This window comes from Erpetoichthys calabaricus, chromosome 2 (genome assembly GCF_900747795.2).
Source record: "Erpetoichthys calabaricus chromosome 2, fErpCal1.3, whole genome shotgun sequence".
NCBI classification, from domain to species: Eukaryota; Metazoa; Chordata; class Cladistia; order Polypteriformes; family Polypteridae; genus Erpetoichthys; species Erpetoichthys calabaricus.
Genome location: NC_041395.2, coordinates 20,293,680 through 20,316,651, shown reverse-complemented (window position 1 = coordinate 20,316,651; position 22,972 = coordinate 20,293,680). Strand labels below are relative to the sequence as shown.

The 22,972-nt window shown below is 41.7% G+C and overlaps 1 protein-coding gene across 1 annotated transcript in view; it reads right to left on the bottom strand.

Moving 5' to 3' along the window:
- Positions 1 to 22,972, bottom strand: part of hsd17b12a (hydroxysteroid (17-beta) dehydrogenase 12a) — a 246,328-nt gene that overhangs the window by 116,270 nt on the left and 107,086 nt on the right. Inside the window, exon 3 of the mRNA XM_028793497.2 lies at positions 18,190 to 18,265. Within this exon, the coding sequence (XP_028649330.1) occupies positions 18,190 to 18,265 (76 nt within the window). The remainder of the gene's footprint in view (positions 1 to 18,189; positions 18,266 to 22,972) is intronic.

Genomic DNA, 22,972 nt, shown 5'->3' with positions numbered 1-22,972 from the left:
TGTGCCCATTTCATCTTACAGTACGTTGTTGAAACGGGCTCTTTGTCTAGTATAATATAATCAAAAAAATATTGTCTTTAGGTGGAGTACTCCTTTAATGCCAGATTTACATTTGCTGGTCTCAAAGCCTGAATCAGAATTGGTGTAGAAATCCGATCTGATGCCTGTGATGTTTACAGCAATATCGCATATCCCTGGGCCTTTATGTACACATTCATCCAATAAGAATGTGCTGTGTGTGCAGTGAGCGGGTGGAGACGCAATGATGCCAGTCAGGTGTAAATCTGGATCCCCACATGCTCTTCAGTTTTCATTTTAGAGGTAGAGCTCGTTTTCCAAATATGGGGAGTAGCTTTATGAAACTACAGTAATCTCTCACAATATTGCACTTCGATTTTCGTGCCTTCACTCTATCACGGGTTTTATATGTAAGCATATCTAAATATATATCGCAGATTTTTCACTGGATTTCTGCAGGCAATGGGTCTTTTTATTTCTGGTACATGCTTCCTCAGTTGGTTTGCCCAGTTGATTTCATACAAGGGAAGCTATTGCCGGATGGCTAAGATGCTACCCAATCAGAGCACGCAGTTAAGTTGCTGGGTGCTGATTGGCTCAGCGACGGAGAGCAACATTCGATTCCGCTTTGCATAAGGGCTCGTTTATACTTCACGCTCAGAATGTGTACGCGCCCGCATCATGGCTGCCACGCGTTCCCAGCGTTCATTTGATGCGTCCTCTGATCAGGTCCTCAGAAATTAACGCGACGCGTTCGCAAGTTGCAGTACCAGCAAAAAGTCGGGGGGCGCAGTGTGCTAAAAGTTGGAATGTGACGTCAGAGTCTCTGTTTACTATCTACATGTGACAGAAAGCCGCTTTGCGGATCCTACGAGATCGGTGTGCGCGCTTCGATATTTGATGAATGGTTCGATGTGGTGAAGCAAAATGCTGACATACAGATGTATTCATGGTGCTTTTATATTCAAGCATCGCATATTCCCGATCGTAATGACACGATACATTCTAAAAGTCTCACATACCGTCTTCTGTGCCATCTTTTTTTGTAGGGCTTCCTCTGGTCCTGACAGCAGCGAATCGCCAGCAATAGATCACCACACTGTGCACATTAAATGTATGATATTCCAACACGCTGCACATTTAGAATCCTTAGATTTATACTTGATATCACTTTCATGATGAAATGCATTAAAGTAGGTATATTACATTTTACAGATAAATCTGTAATTTCGTTTAAATAATGAATACTGTTAATAATTACACACATGAGGGTGACACGGTGGCGGAGCGCTAGCACTGCTGTCTCGCAGGGAGTCACGTTGCGGATATTCCCTGCCTGGAGTTTACATGTTTTCCTGCTGGGTTTCCTTCCAAAGATATGCAGATTTGGTTACACTAAAATGATGCCAGCGTGTATGTGAGTGCTTGTATTCACCTTGCGATGAGCTGATGCCTCGTCCAGGGATTGTTTCTGCCTCGTGCCCAATGCTAACTGAAATGGGCACATCCCTGGATTGATGGATTTAAACATTAAACATCCTTTTCAGAGATATTACGGTAAGGTGTCATCGGAGTTTAATGGATGTTCCAGGTAACTCACAACACAGCGAAGCTGTTCTCCCTGTGATAATATCTCACACTGCCACCTGGTGGATTCCTCCAAATTTACATAAAGTAAACGTGCAAGTATAAACAGTACAACGCTTGTGTAGCAGGAGAATCCGCTGCAGCATGCGTCGCGTGAAGTATAACCCCAGCCTCAGCCAGTATCTCATCTCACTCATTCAGCATTAACGTGTTTCGCTGTGTAAAGAGTTAACTTTTGTGCTCTTCTGTGTTTATCTTTGTGCGTAGACGAGCCCTTCGTTATGTCTCCAAAACGATCTGCTCCTGCTACTGCTTCTGGGGCCATGCCCAAGCGCCAACGGAAGATGCTAACGACTTGCCGAAAAGGTAAAAGTTTTGGATATGTTGAAGGAAGGGAACAGCTACGCCACTGTAGGAAGCCATTACGGCATCATTACGTATTAAATAAAACTCCTCAATGATATACGTATCGTATGTTTGTGCGTAGTATATAAACAGTGTGTTTACATACATAATTTCAATAAACCTTACCTAATATCTAAGAGAATACAAAGGGTTTATGCTGTATAACTGTGCGGGAAATGTTTACAAGAGTGTGGGAGAGTTTATAAGGGCTTAAAATATCTAAAAATAACCATATAAACATATGGTTTTTACTTTGCGGATTTTCACCTTTCGTGGGGGGTTCTGGAACGCAACCCCCGAGATCGAGGAGGGATCACTGTATACATTTATTAAAAATGGTTTCTTTATGGTACCACTAATGTTTTGCTTCGTCTGATGTGGTTTATTTATTGATTTAAACATATTGCAGGATGCACATAAATTTAATCAGACCACATCCTCGAGTGATTTCTCCAGTCTGTGGATATGAGTGATCACAATTGAATTGGAATTCAGTTCCATACCAAAGCAGCCCTTATATCTAATCTGAAAGACTCTTGGACAGCATGTAGTTTTGGGCGTTCACACCAAATTCTGAGTAGGGTGAGATATGTGGGGAAAAGAAATCGTGATCAGGTGGCATTTGAGCTGCCTAACTTAATCTAACATAATGTCATTGGGGATGTTGGGGGTAAACCTGAGCATCCATTGAGAAACTAACACAGACACGGGAGAACGTGCAGACGACTTCTGTCACCAGTGAGAAATGGCTGAGAGCCCCCATCCTCCTCCTCCTCTTCCTTCACATGGACAGGCTGGCCACAAACCTGAAGCCTGTGAGTGAGCAACCAGCGGCTTACTCTGCAGAGCTAAAGGGATCTCCCTTCACTTAGCAGAGCAAGTGGGCTTTCGACTTCTGGACTTCTTCCTAAACTAAGGGTCTTAGGTTGCAGGTTGCTGCTGTTGAGTATCGAGTCACTGTTGGCACTTAATGGAAATGGATCACAGAATGTTTGCAACATGGTTTGTGGTGGGTCACCACTGGTTGATGATAGATAGATAGATAGATAGATAGATAGATAGATAGATAGATAGATAGATAGATAGATAGATAGATAGATAGATAGATAGATAGATAGATAGATAGATAGATAGATAGATAGATAGATAGATAGATAGATAGATAGATAGATACTTTATTAATCCCAGGGGGAAATTCACATACTCCAGCAGCAAAAAATATTAAATTAAAGAGTAATAAAAAATGCAGGTAAAAACAGACAATAACTTGAGTAATGTTCAACGTTTACCCCCTCTGGTGGAATTGAAGAGTTGCATAGTTTGGGGGAGGAATGATCTTCTCAGTCTGTCAGTGGAGCAGGACAGTGACAGCAGTCTGTCGCTGAAACTGCTCCTCTGTCTGGAGATGACACTGTTTAATGGATATAGTGGATTCTCCATAATTGATAGGAGCCTGCTGAGTGCCCGTTGCTCTGCTACGGATGTCAAACCGTCCAGCTCTATGCCAACAATAGAGCCTGCCTTCCTCACCAGTTTGTCCAGGCGTGAGGCATCCTTCTTCTTAATGCTGCCTCCTCAGCACATCACTGCGTAGAAGAGGGCACTTGCCACAACCATCTGATAGAACATCTGCAGCATCTTACTGCAGATGTTGAAGGATGCCAGTCTTCTAAGGAAGTACAGGCAGCTCTGTCCTTTCTTGCACAGAGAATCAGTATTGGCAGTCCAGTCCAATTTATCGATTATATAACTAACACTGATGATCAGCAACAATCTGCGATGATTCCTGAAGGGGTAGGCAGCTTTAATGATTGTCCACAATTATCCAAGGGGCATTCAGGGCATTTAATAAGGAATGGGTCTCAAAGACACTAATAGGGGAAAGATTGGGTTGTGACAAAAAAAAAAAAATTAAGAAACCGTGTTCTGCTACCAAAGTCCTCAATGTGAGAGTTGGTGCCCCCCTCCACCAACTTCTTAATGGGTAGACCTCAGCATGTGCTTATTTAAGCTTTCTTGGCGTGATCATCAGGGATGAACCAGAGTAGGCACAACATGTTTCAGCTTTTGACAAGAAGGCTCACCAACCCCACTGCTTTCTCAGAAGTCTGAGGACGGTTTGGATTTCTCCATTTTTCTTCATTAACATTTACAAGTGTACAGTGGAGTACCGCACTTTCTCAACTCAAGATAAGAACGAACGGCAGAGGACATACCTCGGCCATATTGCTCAGCCGCTTTTCTTAATCCTTCTATCTGGGCCAAGGGTACTCTGTCCACAAGTCTTAACGTTACTGAACAGGCGATCAGAACAACAAGGATGGTATGTGTTCTTGGCTGTATGCAAATGCATGTATAGTATGTTGCATTTATTATATGCGTGTATTTTTATTGCGTGCGTTCACATAAAACGTACAAAGCACCCACTGGGAAAGTCCAGGTCTGTCAGTCTATATGAAACAACTCGGCTCACCATGGACCAATTTGGTTGAGATGTTTCACACTCATTCTTCGAAGAAATTTGTCAAAGCAGTTCAATTTTTGTTCAGACATCTCGAACAGATCACGCTGCATGAAGTCTTACAATTTTTAAAAATATCTCCCACTGAAAAACATGGTGAATTTGTGAACTCGTCCATCTTGAAACGGAGAAACAGTCTGTTCGACTTCAACTATGAATTTACAGTTTCAATTTTAACTTTAGAGCGGTTGTGTGAACTTGAATATTTTGTAGATTTTCCTCGCCTGTCAGATGCTTGGAGGCCCAGTGCAAGTGAGTCAGACGCCGGGAAGAGCAGGCGGGCAAAGAGCTCACAAAGCAGCGCCCTCTTCTGGTGCTTTAGGTAAGTTAGCTAATATAGCAGAAATAAAAGTCACATGAACAGATGACCTGGAATGATAATCTGCCTTCCCACATTCCCAAAATCCTCCCTTCTTTAAAATTCAAGAGGTGGACTTATGGCTGTTGTCTGCTTTTCTGGGGCACGTTTGGTCTTTAAGAGAACCCAAACTGCCAAGCAGTCACTTAGTAAGGGTCCATTTGCAGGAGCAGTTTATACCCACTGTTGGAAAGTCCAGGCAATGTCACTCATGCACACCTTGTGTGCACGTGCTGTGCTCGTCGTCCTTTTCACTCTCTACCTGAATGATCCATCCTGAAAGTTTAGGATACAGAAAAGTACAGGGAGATTCACTCGAAAGAGGCCCAGAATATTCTGTTGTACCTCCCGTTAGGATGAAGCAATCTGAACAAAACAAATACGCTATATACCTCTTCTGAGTGAATCTCCCAGTATTATAAGCACATGGGAAAGTAAGCATTGTTTTATATTAAACATTAAACATGTGTTAGGATTAAAAAGATTCATGTCTACATATTCTTTATTATTTTGTATGAGCTAGAAAATACCAGTATTTCATAAGCCAAAGGTCAGATGTGCTAGAGAGCTGAAGGATGGGCCCCTCACTTAGAGAAGGGAATGTGAAATCTTTGACTGTAAATAATGGTAGCAACCAGGAATAGTCCTTATCAAACAGATAAGATAGACAGAGCGGGGTTTGACACCCCCTCAACTAAGAATTATTGGAGGAAATAATTGGAGGCAGGATTACAGCAGTGGAATGTTAGGAGCCAGATGAGGAAGAATCCATATTACTAACCGAGAATGGTAAACCGGAAGGCACGGACCCAGGTACACGGCGATGGACGCAGGAGACATAGTGCACAGGTGCCTACAGCGCGCGTCTCATAAACTTTAAGCAAAGTCTGATCCACCGTGAACGAAGGAGTCACGGCTCAAAAACGAAAGAGCTCAACTAACGTAAATAAGAAATGAAGCAACAATGCGCCCATAGCTAACGACTAACGACACAGCCACACAAAAAAGAGGATTCTGCACTGCACCTCAGAGTCAAACGGAAGAGGCTACGGAGGCCCCAAAGGTCCACAAAGATAGTACGGAAGGCGCGGGAAAGTACGAAAGGCGCAGGTGCCTACAACCCACTTCTGAACTAAATGTCCACACTACACAGCATGGTCCACTTGCTTCTAACACACCGCAAGCATAAACACGAGATTACAGAAGCACGAGTACAGAAACCCCACAGATCCGGAGTCCACAACATATGTGAATTACATTACAGTAATACAATATTAAGCACATTACAGTAATACAATATTAACAGTACAACCACAGAAAACACAGGCTAACCGAGAATGGTAAACCACGAGCCTGCCTGGATAGAATCAATGAACGAAGGCACCTACAACGCGCGTCTGAAATGCCGCAAGCAAAGCAGGCATTGCTCCAGAAAGAAAGAGCTTGACTGACGGAGATACAAACACGAGCCCGCCTGGATGAAAACAATGAACGCAGGCGCCTACAACGCGCTTCTCAAATAACACAGAGTTTACACATGGACAACTGTATGTAGCCCTCTCAAGAGAGTACAGAACCCTACACGTTCACACTACACAGCATAGTCAAACCCGACATAGTACGGAAGGTGCAGGCGCCTACAACGCGCTTCGAAAGCACCGCCAGCAAAAACCCGAGATAGTACAGAAGCCCCAAAGATCCGGACTCCACAGCATATGTGAATCACATTACAGTAATACAATACTATAAGTACTCACAGAAAACACAAACAGAACAGGCTTCGGCGTCCCGCCTCACAGTCAAACCAGAGAAAGTACGGAGTCCCTAAATGTCCACAAAACACAGCATTGTCGAACACGAGATAGTACGGAAGGCGCATGTGCCTATGCACCGCAAGCGAAGGAGCCACGGCTCAGAAACGAAAGAGTTCAACTTGCGGAAATAGGTCATTTTAACAGTAAGTGCAATTATCCATATTACTAACAGTAAACAACGTATACCTAATCAACAAATCCCAAGGACAGACCATGGACAGAGTCGGCCTTTACCTCTCTGAGCCTGTATTTAGACATGGACAACTTTATGTGGCCTTCTCTAGAGTTCGGCATGCATGTGACGTTAACGTCAAAATTATAATAACTCCATACCAAGGAAAACTCATTCCAAGGACAACACGCCATCTTTACTACAAATGTGGTGTATGAAGATATCCTTTGTACGTCATCTACACCTTTACACTCCAATATATCTCATACATAGATCTGTGCAAACTCAAAGACACTCTATACTTACATAACATAACAATTACACTGCTATTGTCATTTACATATATTACATAGACCTACAGATGTCGTGATGGTGAACATGATACATATGTAACAATTACCAAGACAGACAATAATCTCTTTCAAATCTATTTCGAGTTACCCAAGACCAGGGGTTGGCGAGCGAAGTGAGCAGGGGGCGGAGACCCCTAGTAATATAATACAAGTAAAAGGTGCCCATTGCTGGAGGCTCATTGTTCCATCTGAGTTGAGTCTGTATGTGCGTCATACAATAAAGCCTGACTCTGCTGCCTGTCCCGAGACTCCCGAGTGCTTTATTTGGGGCTGAGGGTGCCCCTGCCATGTCTGCCTGCTTCAACATGGACAAGTATGACTTGTTTTTCAAGTGTTACAGTTTTAATGGGTAGGAGAAGTTAAAGCTTTTTATACATTAAAGACAATGTAAGGGTGTGCTCATAGACATTCCACTTATGCGCTGTGCCTAGGGACATGCCCATCGTGTAAGGTGACAATCTACCATTGCAGATGGCTTGAGGGCAGGAGCAGACTGGGTCTCAAAACCGGCCCGGGCATCCATCAACGAGTGGGGTGACGAGGCTGACCCACTCGGCCCATTATTCATTGTAATTTTCTTATAATTTGTGATGAGTACGCCGCTCGCTACTTGCTATGAGCCTATGATATGAAGTCTACTCGATAATCAAACTGCTCTTTTACAATGGAATAAATTATATCTGCGGTTATAATGAAAAACTCACATGATTGAAATGTTCCATTAACTTAACGATAAACTATAAATGTTCCATCCTAATATGAAAAATTCCTATCTGTGCTTTATAACTTTATTTCATCATACTAATAATAATTGCAGCTGAAAACCACATAGACGACCAGAGAACAATAAAATGCATAATACATAATCTAAATTAATTAGTACCGAAGAATTTAAATACTAGATATAAGATAAAATAAATTGCAATAATGTATATGCTAACCGAAATGTAGCGGTATTGAAACAGAAATCGGCAAAAGGCAGTTTTGACCAAAATTTTTGCTGCAACATTGTGTACTGACAACTAAAACAACTTGACGGTATATTATATAGGACTATATAAATTGCAGTACCGGACAGATAATGTTTAGTAGTTTAGAAAATTAATTTTAATGTCAAACAGTAACCAGTACATAAAATTTATGTCATGAAACGGCAAGCCCTTGACCAGACAAGATTCCGCGGCCCACCAGGCATTGCCCAAATGCCCTAATGGCCAGTCCGGCCCTACTCGAGGGAGACCTTGCGATGGTTCACCGCTTAGATGGCCAAAACCCTACTGATGCCATTCATTGGTGATTCTCCATGCCCTCCCTGTCCACCACCACCCGAACCAATGATGTTAGGAGGAATGAGACGATGTCTAATTACGCAAAATTGGCTCATTATAAGAACCACTGGTATAAGCAGGTCTAGAAATCTGATGGACAGATGGATGTTAGCTTGGTTTTTTGACGGCAGGAAAGAAGAAAGAACTTTGTGACTTTAAGGAATGAAGAAACTAAAACTTCATTCCAACTTTTTTTTTTTTTTAGTAGCCCTCCACTGAACTACTGCACTTCCATGACAATCCAGGAACAGGTCTTTGGCCAGAGCCGTCCTCTTCTCAGAATTCCATGAATACATCATCCTTATGAAGCCACTACCAAGCGAATCTCGAGAAATCACCGGTTGTTATAAAGCTCTCAATTTTTGGCCCCCATTGTCTGACACACTCCTGTGCATGCTGGGATGCACCAGTGTGAAAAGTGTCCACTATCCAATAAACTTGTGTGGTTCACTCTTTCAGGTGTTTGCCTTTTATAGCCACTTCCTGAAAATCCACCTTTAATGGTGAATCACAGCACAACTCTATTTACCAGAAATAAAGCCAGCCACTTGCTGAATGAAAAAGATAATTGGTCTGCCATCATGTCCGTTTTGTCTTGGTAGAGCTCTCTATTACTCTACTTTCCCCTTTTGTATTATTAATATGTCGCCTTTATCAGAATGCCTCAAATCTCACAGACTTACCACTGTTTATAAGGTTTTGTACTTTATAACTTCTCCCCACCTTCCCTTCTACATCTATAGGCAATTAGGTGTAGTAAAAGACGAGCAGGAGTTAAGTTACACATTAAATAATGTATTATTGGTAATATTCATAAACAACAATAAGCAAAGTACAAGTGAATATTGGCAACCATACAACCTGATAAATGCTGATGTGTAGTTTCAGGCGGCACACAGACTTGTTAGTTACTTAAAATGTCTCTAGTTAAGTCTTCATTTTTGGTGAGCTTTCTTCAGAACAGGCTGCATGCCTGTCTCAATATGGCTGCTGAGCTGTGCTCTTCATTGTGTTGTCCTTTTCAGTTCATGGTGTGTGATGGTCTTTCATCGGTTTGGTAAGAGAGAGAAAGAGTGAGATAAAACAAGCTGAGCTTAAGGGCTATTTATATTGATTTGCATATTCAAAGAGGTGTAATTCTGGGAGGAGTTTGGGGAGTGGCAGCAGGCGCATGCACGTGCATTACTTTTCACACTGACCGGGATTTATGGAGTGGAAGAACGTGGAAGTTGACGAACGCACAGATTTATGCATCTGGATTTTTCTGTGCGTACGCCATGTTTTAGTGTGAATTCTACGCATGGCATTATGCATGAGGCCCCAGGTCATGTCACCTGCAGAAATCCTCAGATGATTCTGCGCTTTTTTGGTGTATTGATAAGGGGGTGAGATGTGAATATTCCTAGAAGAGCTAGTTCACCTGGCTAGGCCCTGGGCTACCTTGTGATTCCAGCCATGTGATGAACTAGATTAGTATTAAAGATGGCATCTTGCCTGATGGAGAGGTGACTTGGTTTGACTGACTTGGATAGTAGCAGGATGTAGTAGAGGAGATTTTTCAGCCTGAGGTAGAGGAATAGGTAATTAGGGCTGTTTTATCTTGGTAGAGTTCTCTATTACTCTACTTTCCTCTTTTGTATTATTAAGATGTAGCCTCTGTCAGAATTCCTCAAATCCCACAGACTTACCACTGTTTATAAGGTATTATACTTTATAACTTCTCCCCACCTTCCCTTCTACATCTATAACCTCAGGTAATTAGGTGTAGTAAAAGGCAAGCAGGAGTTAAGTTACTTTTCATAATAATATAATATTCATAAATAATAACAATAAGCAAAGTACAAGTGAATATTGGCAACCATACAACCTGATAAATGTTGATGTGTAGTTTCAGGTGGCACACAGACTTGTTAGTTACTTAAAATGTCTCTAGTTAAGTCTTCATTTTTGGTCAGCTTTCTTCAGAACAGGCTGCATGCCTGCCTCAATATGGCTGCCGAGGTGTGCTCTTCATTGCGTTGTCCTTTTCAGTTCATGGTGTGTGATGGTCTTTCATCAGTTTGGTGATAGGGCGAGAGAGAGAGTGAGGTAAAGCAAGCAAATGTATAGGTTTTCTGTCCAACCCCTACGGCCAATAGGGCGTCATGGTACTTAAAGGCTTCTGATACAAGCCAGTTCCAAACAGCCATACTTCAGACCAATGGGGTGATAGAGTACCTTGACACTTGCCCTCCAAACTATGTGTTAAGGTAAAGTGTGCCAGTTAGGAAGCCTGGCTTTCCTGTGGGGGTTGACAGGGAGTCCTGCAGAGAAATGTTAGCCAAACTGGTTTGAGGCACTTCCCCTAACCCTGTCGTAACATTACAAAGAGACTCAGTCCTAAAAGGGGAGGGTAAACATGAATGCTTCTCACTAATGTAGCACTAATATTACATTGCTTTGCCTAAAGACATACAAAATATTTAACAACTTGTATGCAAAATTTCATATCACAACAACGTCCCAGTACTATAGTAAATATGAGCAAAATGTTACATTTTATCAGTATCTGCACCAAAGTGATGAATCCCAAATTGAAAGATATAATCAATAGAAATAAAAGCGAAAGCCATGTTCAAAATGCAGATGTGTTTGGGAGTATGCAGTGCGATAATCAAAGGCTAAACCAAAGACAAGACCGGTGCCAATGTACTCGAGATGACTGGCCAGGCTCATCTTGGCGTGCTTGCGTCTCCAAACCTTTGTCGATGTAGTGCCACAGCCTTTCCCCAGAAGGCTTGTGTCAGCGTGGATAAACAGCTGGCTGAATGCCTGCCTTTCAACTAGGCTAAAAATATCGCCGGCTCATTTGCATTAGCCCAAGTGACATTCATTTAGAAGCCGTCTCGCACACAAATGCCGTGCAGTCGCATCACGACACACGCCGCTGCAGAGCCCTCACTGCACACAGGCAGCTAATGCTTTCAAACAAATGCAATTTCGTTGGGCCTACGTGCCCTTCAAAGGTAAATGCAAAAGAGAGGAAATCATGTCTCCCGTTTCACTGGACTGTCTCCTCTTATCAGATCCTTCATCACGGCAATTTAGAATATTCTTTCCTAATTTTTTTTTTTGAACATTTCATGTACTTTTAAACTTATTATACACCTTCTGCGTTCATCAAGGTCTTCTGGGACTTGTTCACACTGTAGCCAAAAGCAATTCAGTTCTAAGTCTTTCAAGCAACCCAAATCTGATATGAATGTGTACAGAAAGTTGAATTTGGCCCACAAGTACAAACAAAAGTAAAAATAACTTTTTGTTTCAGACAGATGCAACCTAACATGCCACTGTGAATGGCAAATCCAGATCCGCTCTTCTATTAGTAAAACTGTTTTCAATAAGAGCTCATGATACATGAGAGAACAATGAAAAACCGAAGAACACACAGTGCCCTCCATAAAGATTCATTGTTCTTTTAATTGACGCTCTGCTCTACAGTTTAAAATTACAAATGAGACCATTTGGACATCGACATTAAAGTGCACATTGCAGACTTTCATTTAAGGGGGATTTGCAAACAATTCAGTCACACAACAATTTTTCTACACAGTCCCCCCCATTTCATGGCACCATAATGTTTGGACACAACAATGGCAGATCTATTGAAGCCGTGGTCATATTTAGTCACATATCCCTCACATTCAATGACTGCTTGAAGTCTGTGATTCACAGACATGCTGAGCATCTTCTCTGGTGATGCCCTCTCATGCAGCCATCTTCAGATCCTGCTTGTTTTGGGGGCTTGTCCCCTTAAGTTTTCTCTTCTCTTGGATGGCCTGCTCAGTTGGCTTTAAAGTGGGTGACTCTTGAATGGCCAAACCAATTTTTCATTTTTTTAGCTTTGATAAACTCCTATGTGGCCTCAGCAGTCTGTTTGGATCATTATCTTGTTGTAGGATGAAGTGCCGTCCAGTGTGTTTGGAGGTACTGACTAGAACTTGAGCAGATCAGATGTTTCTCCACACCTCAGAATTCATTGTGCCACTGATGTCAGCAGTTCCATCATCAATGAAGAGAAGTGTGCCAGGACCTGTGGCAGCCATACATGACCAAGCCATAACACCCCCAGCACTGCCATGTTTAACAGATGAGGTGGTCTGCTTTGGATCTTGGGCAGTTCCTTCTCATCACCACACTTTGTTCTCGCCATCACTCTGATAAGGTTCATCTTTGTCTTATCTGTCTACAAGACCTTTTCCCAGAATTCTGCAGGCTCTTTCAAGTTCTTTTTCACAAACTAATCTGGCCATCCTGTTTTTGTGGCTAACTAGTGGTCTCCATCTTGCAGTCTGTCCTTTGTGTTTCTGTTCATGAATTATTCTGCTGATAGTCGTCTCTGACACACACACACACACACATCCGCCCTCTGAAGGCTGTTTCTGATCATTCAGACAGGCCTTGGGGGCTTTTCTTGACAATAGTGAGGATTCTTCTGTCCTCATCAGTGGAGGTCTTCCTTGGCCTACTAGTCCCTTTGTGACTCCTGAGCTCACCAGTGTGTTCTTTCTTCATGATATTCCACACAGCTGATTTTAGTCATCCTAAAGTTTTACTAATGTCTCTGATGGTTTTATTCTCGTATTTCAGCCTCATAATGGCTTCTTTGAATTTCATTGTCACAGCTCTTGTCCTCATGTTGAACAACTGCAACTACAAACACCAAAGGGTAGAAGCAAACTGAGGTATCTTATGAAGCAATGAAACCCACCTGTGGAATCACAAACACCTGTGACGCCACACATTATGGTGCCCTCAAAGGTGAGGCCTCATTTATAAAGCTTGTGGATGCGCAAAAAGAGGCTCAAAATGTGCCGCTGCAATTTCCCACACAAATGACTTGATTTATAAAAGACAAACTTAACGCTAAATTTTGTGTATATTTACTGCAACTCTGACCCATGAGTACGCAGCATTTCAGAGAAACTGGGAAACGCAGCCAAAGCAACTAAATGCTGATTTGCACGTTAAATAATTCATGTCAGTGAGTTGTTATTAGAATGTGTGCTGATGTGATAAGCGTATCACACCTCAAAAGTGAGGGATATGGATGTAGAGACTGTACTTTAGTTCCCTTTTAAGAGGGCCAATGCTGCATATTTGCACTGAAGAATGTTTTCGGTTGTTCATCAGTTGATCGGCTACCAGTTGTCAATTCTCAAGAGATTGGCTGACAGGTCAGGAATATCATGCCGTCATGCCAGCTGTGCTGGAAGCCATTAAATGAACATTGAGGTGCTACATCCAGTTTTCATGTGGCAGGGGTGCACATAAATATGTTTTTGCCAACGTAAAAAGACAACCTGCAGCCATGTCTGGCTCTCCTAATGTAATCACTTCATTCCTGTTAGGTCCCAATTTTACAATATGAGCGCAGTGATCTGCTTTTGTTAACCTTAACTAGTGACATTCCATTAATGCACAAGTCATCCACAATGTGACTGGCAAACATCGTGGCTTGGTAGCCTACGTTAACCCGCGATTCATTTATTTTGAGGCAAAGTAGCTTCGACAGATGCGATGATGGTGCACAAGATGGCCGACTTGTTCGTAAGGTACTGTAAAAGGCTGAACCCTCAGTGTTTCATATGGCCTGTACTATTCTTTATAACAGCAATCATGTCATTACAAGTTCCAGGTTACAGCAGCTACCCCCCGCTCAAGACAATGGTGCTTTACATATTTCCTGAAACCCCCCTCCCCCCCAAGCACAGAGGTGAGGCACTAGAATGTCACACAAGATCTTATGCTCGTAATTGTGGAGCACAGCCAGATACTCTGAAATGCAGGTGACGGAGTTTCGATGTGTCAGGAGGGAGAGGCTGCTCTACCAGCTACTGAAGTTCTGCAGCATCGTGATCGCATATGTATGAGGCTCATTAGCATGCTCCATATATGGAAGTTTCAGGGCGGTGTTTCAGGATGCACTTTCACGTGCGCATATCTACTAGATGATTGTCATTTATAAAAAGTAAATTGCATAGAAATGTGCGTACGCCAGGTTTAAGAAATCTGATTTTTATTTTTTTGGCATGTGCATATTTTCATGCTCGAGTTTTATAAATGAGACTGCAGGACTGGAGGAAAGAAAAGCTGCAGAGTTTTTTAATGAAAGTAGTCTGACATGTGATCGAGTACAGCAGGCTTTTGTACAATGTGTGTATTTACAATTTGATTTCGTTCCAATGCAATCGATATATTAGTACCCAATTACACTACGATATTACGTCTGGATTTTCAACCTGCAAGAAACATTTGGTGAAATCAAAAACTGTCAACCAAATGAACGAACTGTCTAGGAATACACGCAGAGAACGCACAATTTAGCTAACAGCATCCTGCGACTTCAGTTCACCATGCGTTTTGATACAGTACATCCGGTGTTTGCTATTACTTCTAATTGTGTTAAGTTTTAGAATTAAAAACAAAAGATGAATAACTTCCTCTCTATGTGCCCTGTGTTGGCTGGGATTGGCTCCAGCAGACCACCGTGACACTGTAGTTAGGATAATAGTAGGTTGGATAATAGAATGGATGGATGGAACTTCCTCTCTAAGCATCCAAGGGCCAACAAATCTAAGGAGTGACAGCAAGAAAAAAAAAAGCTTTAAGTATTGAATAGAAGCTTGAAATAATAAAATGTTTTGAAAGAAACGAGGGAACTTGCGATATTATTATGGCAGATACTGGTATTAAGGAGAGAGGACATTGGCCAGGAAAATGTAGGGCAGAGGAAGTTGCAGTCCTCGGCGTTTCATCCTTGCTTAATTCCCAGCAGGCTGGCCACATTTCTTCCTATCCTCCGTGTGTAATCAGGTGAGTCGTGTCTGCCATGTTGGTCTTGGTTTATTGTGGCAAACAGCTCTGGGTCGATAACTTCAAAAGCGGTGAGTTGTCCCTTTGTTGTTCCAATGTTTACCAATGTTTATATGGTTGTACGTAATAAAGCAGCAAACAGGCAGTACAGACAGCGACAATAACAAATAGAGAAGTCTACGTGGAACAACACGCCATCTCTCTCTGCTGCCATGACGTAATATAATATCTCTCTATTATAATAAAAAAATCTTGGGAGACGAGACATGACTTTCAGAGAGACTTTTTGGAATGAAGTCCCGCGAGACGGTGACTTTTAACACGAGATTCTTTCAAGTCATGGCATACTTACAACCTTTGGTAGCACGTCCCGCGAGATGGTGACTTTTGCCATTAGCTTCTTTCAAGTCACGCCCTACTTACAAACATTTTCAAACAAGACCACGGTCATCTAACCTCTCAGTCGTGTGAATGCTTTATGTCAGACACACTTCCTGTGATCTCAGCTCTTATAAATTTTATCAGGACAATAATTTATACGTTCTAGATGACACGTCAACAACTAAGTGAAAAGAAAGCATGCACAAACATTCGAAAAAGTCGGTTTATTTATTAGAGAAAAAGAAACGATATTCACTCACGGGCAGTTATATGTTGCGTTGTCACGATGCAAGTCCAGACACGGAATCAAAATTCAATGCGATCTTGAAGAAAAGTTAATTCCAAATATTGTTTTTACTGAAGTTTTACAGTAAAAGTGAAACTAATGCATATGTAACAATTCTCATGAAAACAACAATCTCTTTAAGATGTACATCCAGTTAACCAAACCCAGGGGTGGGTGAGCGAAGACAGCAGGGGTGGAGCCCCCTAGTACAGGATGGTCCAGATCTAATTATGCAATTATTGCATTAAAAGTTGCATAGTTAGATCTGGACCACCCTATATAATATATAAAGCAGAATGTAACAATCGTGTATGTTATCATCCAGTTGACACCTTGTAACCTCAAGGGGACGTCAGAGAGCCCTAGACACAGCAACACAGTCCACAATATAAGAATATAAATACAATAAAGAGTTTTTATTCCACAAAGCACCTTCCAATGAACACCTCTCCAACAATTAGCCACAAATCTTATATAGAAAGCAGACAGTAACAATCTTGTGGTCTTGTACGTATGTTATCATACAGTTGATGCTCAGAATGTTTCTGGTATGCTCTGTAAAGGCAACTGACAGTTTTATCATGAAAAATCCATAGAATTTGTGTTTGTCATTTAATGTTTGTTTTTGTTAACTATATTTTCATCTTGCATTATTCGTATTGTAACAATGTTGTAGTGGTAATAAAATTAAATCAACCTAATAAAATAATATTAATTGACTTTTTTTGTCGTCAAAAATTCTGCATGAGAAAATTACTACTATACCACAAAACAAAAATTAATCTGTTAAATTGTATTTTTTTAATTATATTTTTTATCCCCATAAAAGCAACCGACAGTTTTATCATGAAAAATCTGCAGTATTATTTGTTTGTTGTTTAATGTTTGTTTTTGTTAAAATCTTGTGGCCTTGTATGTATGTTATCATCCAGTTGATGCCTCAGAACGTTCCTGGTGTGCTCCGTAATTATACTTTTCTCAAACAATTAAAAAAAAAAAACTATTTTTCTCCCGGGAATTTCAGCTAGTAAAATAATATACTGTAATAATATTCTAAATTAATTTAAAACAGGTTTTATGGCATCTGTACTTATTTACCATTCCCAGATCATAAACTGACTGGATCAAATACATAAATTACTAGTCCAATACAAAATGATACTTGCAATTCTTGTAATTAAATTCCTGTAAATTCAGTTCATCCAGGTTTGTTAAATTTAATATAAACATTTTGCAATTGAAAACTTGAATATTTTCCACACCAGAGCATCACCTTCATCCACGGATACTGTTCAAGTCAAAATTACATCTGATATGTTAAAAAAAAAAAAAAAAATACTACATGACTGTAGTGTGGTCACGTGGGATCACTTGCATCCACAATAAATGTTCTATTAACATCCTCAGCATTATGTTTATTGCCGACAGGTGATTACCAAACTCTTTGTTCACACCCGTGCAAATCACAGGAAGCACAAAAGGTTATGTAGGCCACGGCCAATCTACTATCTAATAAAACACTAAGGTCTGTGTGTCCAGTCCCTTAGAGCACTCGGATTGGTCAGTTTGATTTTGACGTGATTGGTCAGTTTAGCTTTGGTGATGCAACAAAAGAGGAAGTGGGAGTGTGAGACAAGAGGAGGAATAAAGGCACATGCTGAGAGAGTCACCTTCAAAGATGACAAGTATAAAACCAGACAGGAGGCAAGAAGGGTGCCTTGAAAATAATGACAGAGTCTGAGGAGCAGTCTTTACAGGAGCACCCTTGACAGAATTAGCGCCAGCGAAAAGATGTTCAGACACACGGGAATACAGAGGGAAAAACACTGAAGGTACAGGTAGGGCAACATATACTACGGCTAATTCTTTATAAATTCACTATGAAAATGTGCTCTGAAGTAAAGGACTTGGGTTCAGCAAGAGGCCATCAAAGCATATTCAAGCTTAAAAGGTGTGCACTTGGCTGAACAACCACAAGCTTTTCTAAATTTACACACAATAATCTGGAAGGAAAGAAAGAAGGAAAGAAAAGAAAGAAAAGATTGACTTAGAAATGAAACTAAAACAGCTCCTGCAATAATGCATAAATTGGAGAGAAGAAAAGAACTTACTGATTTCATTGGAAACTTGATCAAGTTTCTCCTGGGATCTACTGATGAGAACAACACACATTCCCCTGCGAGCAAACTGGAGAAACAGAAAAAAAAAAAAAAAAAAAAAAAAAGTTAACAAATAAAACAATTCACTAGTAGTGTCACAGATATGTTAATATACTGTACTGACGTTTTTGCACATTGTAAAAATTCTGCTAAGGAAAGAGTTGTGTTAAGTTGCATAAATCGACCCAAGGCGGCAAAACAGCAAAACAGCTTAGTGATTAGCACTGCTGGTCCACAGATTCAGCCTCCTAGGTTTGACTCCTTGCCTGTTGTAAATGTTGTCTTTGTGTTCTACTCAGGTCTTCTTCCCACTTCCTCACAGAGAAGTTAACTAGTGACTCTAAACTGAACTGTGTAAGCGTAAGTATGAGTTATGGTGTGAGGAACTCTATCAGAATTGGCTGACATTAAGAGTGGTGACCAGCAGGGGACAGTGCTGGGGCCACTACAATTTTTAAATTTTTATATTATACTGTGGGCGGCACGGTGGCGCAGTGGGTAGCGCTGCTGCCTCGCAGTTGGGAGATCTGGGGACCTGGGTTCGATTCCCGGGTCCTCCCTGCGTGGAGTTTGCATGTTCTCCCCGTGTCTGCGTGGGTTTCCTCCGGGCGCTCCAGTTTCCTCCCACAGTCCAAAGACATGCAGGTTAGGTGGACTGGCGATTTTAAATTGGCCCTAGTGTGTGCTTGGTGTGTGGGTGTGTTTGTGTGTGTCCTGCGGTGGGTTGGCACCCTGCCCAGGATTGGTTCCCTGCCTTGTGCCCTGTGTTGGCTGGGATTGGCTCCAGCAGACCCCCGTGACCCTGTGTTCGGATTAAGCGGGTTGGAAAATGGATGGATGGATATTATACTGTACCAGTAACGGCGCACTGCACGTTACACTTGACTTGAGCGTTCCTAGTTTTCATCCTCATTCTCTGTACGTTTAGCATTCATTTGCTCAGAGGTTGATGTGCTTGCTGCTTCCTGAGCAACTCTTCTTTACTCCACTTTTTCTCCTTTCGTCATCATCTTTTTGCGTTAAAACTGATTAGTTTTTGTGTTGCAATTACTTAGTACGTTTTCTTTAATTTTTCACTTAATCTGGCACTTAAGTCTTCAATCTGCTTCAAGAATGATTAGCGAAGGTGGTAGAGAATGAGAACGGCGCCCGTACGCATCTGCCGCACGGCCGCCCTGCTGCACGCTGCCGAGAGTTGACTCTACAATAAAATAAAATAAAAATAAAAAGAGTAATAAAATCATCACCCCGGAAGCGGATAGTAGACGTCACGTAGTATATGTGTACCAAATTTCAAGTCAATAGGTGAAACGGTTTGCGAGCTACAGGTGATTTAAAATCCTGGACAGACAAACGAACAGCCACGGTAGCATATTATATAAGAAGATGACTATATAAAAAATGGATATTTGCCAACTGGCTGACCAACCACAAGCATCACCTGCTGGGTGATCACCCAAATAATCAAAATGTGAACAGACCTATGGATATAATACTCCGATCTACACCCTGTCAAGTAAGTGAACCAACCGCTGTGGCACAACGTCTGAGGTTCAATCCCTGCAAGGGGAACCAAAGGTGCTTACACCTGAAGAGCTCCAACTAGGGCAAAACAAGTGTTGTGTACTCTTTGTATTTGGCAAGTACAATATAACACTATACATACGTGTGATATATATTATATATATACACACACACACACACACACACACACACACATATACATACATACATACATATGCATATACATATACAGATATATATACTCATAGCATTTGTAGTCTGAAACATGATCTGATTGTATGGGTGGTTACCTACCAGGTAACGCATGTGGTTGGCCACGCCCTCTCAGTCGCAAGAAGCAGATCATAGAATGTTATATACTTTACTGTCAAATAATGCAAAGAGTACCCGGCACGTGTTTCGCCCTTATTTGGGCTCATCAGGGGTACACACTCCAATGCATCCCCTTGCGGGGATTGAACCTTGGAAGTCAGCGTCAGAGGCGAAGCCCCTTTACGTTGCGCCACGGCGTGTGGTTCGTTTATTTGACAGCCTGGAGATCAGAGTAATTACATTCATAGTATTCATAGTCTGAAACACGATCTGATTGTATGGGTGGTTACCTACCAGGGACCTTCTTGGGACCTCCCCTAACTGGACGACACGCCGAACAGCGTCCCGAAGTGCGATCACCGCGTCTGTGGAAGACTGTATCCATTGCTGGGAGTAACAGCAGGATCACAGCTCTGCTGTGGCTCTTCAATGAAGAAAACAGAAAAGATCTCGATGGGTGATGCAAGGAACCTTGTAAATGCAGGGAACAGGATTACTTGGCCATTAACCTGGTCACGACCCTGCCAGGCCGCTGTGTCTGTGTATAAGAGAGTGGCAGATCCTGCTACAATAAATAACCTTGCTGCTCCAGTTTCAACCTGACTAAAGCTGATGTTGCTAAAGTACTGAGACTCAGCCTTGTGTTTTGAGGTGTAAGACCGGGACTTATAGCATGACCACGATGTTTTAGGATTTGCTTCTGTGGCGCTTCACTGCACTGCTGTGTGTCTGCTGTATAGATAGATATAGATATATATACACACACACACACACACACACACACACACACACACACACACAGATTGAGTAAAATTTATGTTAACACTAATGGATTATTTTTCTTTTGCAGACAGACTTACACCATGGGTTGCAGATTAACACTACAGCAAAGAAGAGTTTTTGCAAGCTTGATGGAAGTGTATCGTTCGCTGACTGTAGTTCATCAAAAGTTTGCGGAACGATTTGCAGGATGAGACCTGCCAAGCTGTTTAATGATTTATCGTGGCTACGCAAAGTTTGTGAAGACTGGATCAGTAGGACACAAGTACCGCGGAAATGCAGGATGGCCCAGAACAGGTAGAAGTGAATTGAACATTGCTGTTGTGCAGCAAGCCATATTGCAGAGTCCATCAAAATCAACCAGACAGAAATAGTTTGGAAACAGGGTTTCCGCAAAAAAAGAAAACAATGTGGCAGATCTTGACAAAACCTCGGGATGCACCCGTACCACATCCAAGTCGTTCAAGCTTTGACAGCGACTCAAAAGCGTGTTTGTGTGGAATGCTGCTGGATTTTAGCTGAAATGCAGAATATATAAACCTATCCAATTGTACAGGTAAGTAACGAACTGGTGAACTTTGCAGATGATACCATGATAGGTGGATTGGCAAATAATCAAGAATCGACTTAATCATCACAGGGGGACATGGGCAGCAGACAGACAGGCAAATTTGTGGACAATGAAATTTAATGTAAGAACATTTAAAGTATTACATGTCGTGAGTAAGGTTTAAATACACAAAGGGTGGTCATAAACATGGAAGTACACCATATGAGAAGGCTCTCATTTCTGATTCTTGTTTTCAGCCTCATAATGGCTTCTTTGACTTTCATTGGTTCAGCTCATGCCCTCCAAAGGGTGGAAGCAGGCCTAGGTATCTTATGCCAGCACTAATGAAGCAATGAAACCCACCTGAGGAATTTTCCTAAATAATATGGTGCTTTGAGAAATGTGGAGGTTGGGTGGGGGGGTCTTGGGTCCATGCAGAAGAAAAAAAGAAAGTGTCATTTCTACATGCTGACCAAAATGTCCCCTTAAATGAAAGTTTGCAACTTACACTTTAATCACGATGTCTGCATTGTTTGATTTGTAATTTTAAACCGTGGAGTAGAGGGGGAATTCAAGGGTACATCCCAAACATTATGGAGGGCACTGTATGAAACTGAAAGATTCCCATTTCTTTGAGTCTGATCACTAACCTTTCATGTGGGGCCTTATCAAAAGGAGAGGATCGAGAAGAATGTCAGAAGAAAGCCATTACTCCAGCAGACTGAGGGTAACCAGTTGAGGTTATCTGGCCATCTCCGAGACCATAGTGCTGTTCAGATGGGATTTGTTTTATACTAAAATGAAAAAGGTTTAGCCAGCACTGCACAAATTGACATGTCATCACATTACATTGACTTAATTGGCCGAGGCCTTTATTCAAGGCGACGTAAACCATTTATGATACAATCGGCTCCATTTCTTTTGGTTGTCCAATTGGAGCACACAGGTAGGTCAAGTGACACGCTCAGGGCCACACTGTGGTGTCAGTAGTAGGATTTGAACCTCAGGGTTTGAAGTCCCAAGCTTTGACTACTACACCACACTGCCTGCCATGTCAGTAAAATTATGTCATTTGAGTGACTATTAGATAGGACTAAAATGATTGAACTCCTTTACTAATTAATTACTTTAAAAAGTGGCTGAAGTAGGAAAAAAAAAAAATGAAAAACCCACTACCGATGCTCCTTGCTGTATGCACTGAAATATGGGGGGGGTCTGGGGGTGGTTTACAGTGCCTGCACTAAATGAAGCAAAGAAGCCCACCTGAGGAATCACAAATGCCTGTGACGCCAATTGTCCCACACATTATGGTGCCCTGAAATGGGTAGGGGGCACGCAGAAAAAGTGTCATGTGACCGAAAAGTCTGTAAATACCCTTAAATGAAAGTCTGCAATGTGCACTTTAATTTGTAATTTAAAACTGTTGAGCGCAGGGGGGTGTTGAGTGCTGGGGGAGAAATCATGGAAAAATATTAAATAAATTACTATACAGGGGGTCTCGATATACGATGTTTCGAGTTTACAACACTCGCTCACATAAAAACTTTAAAAAATTTGAGACAAGAGTGT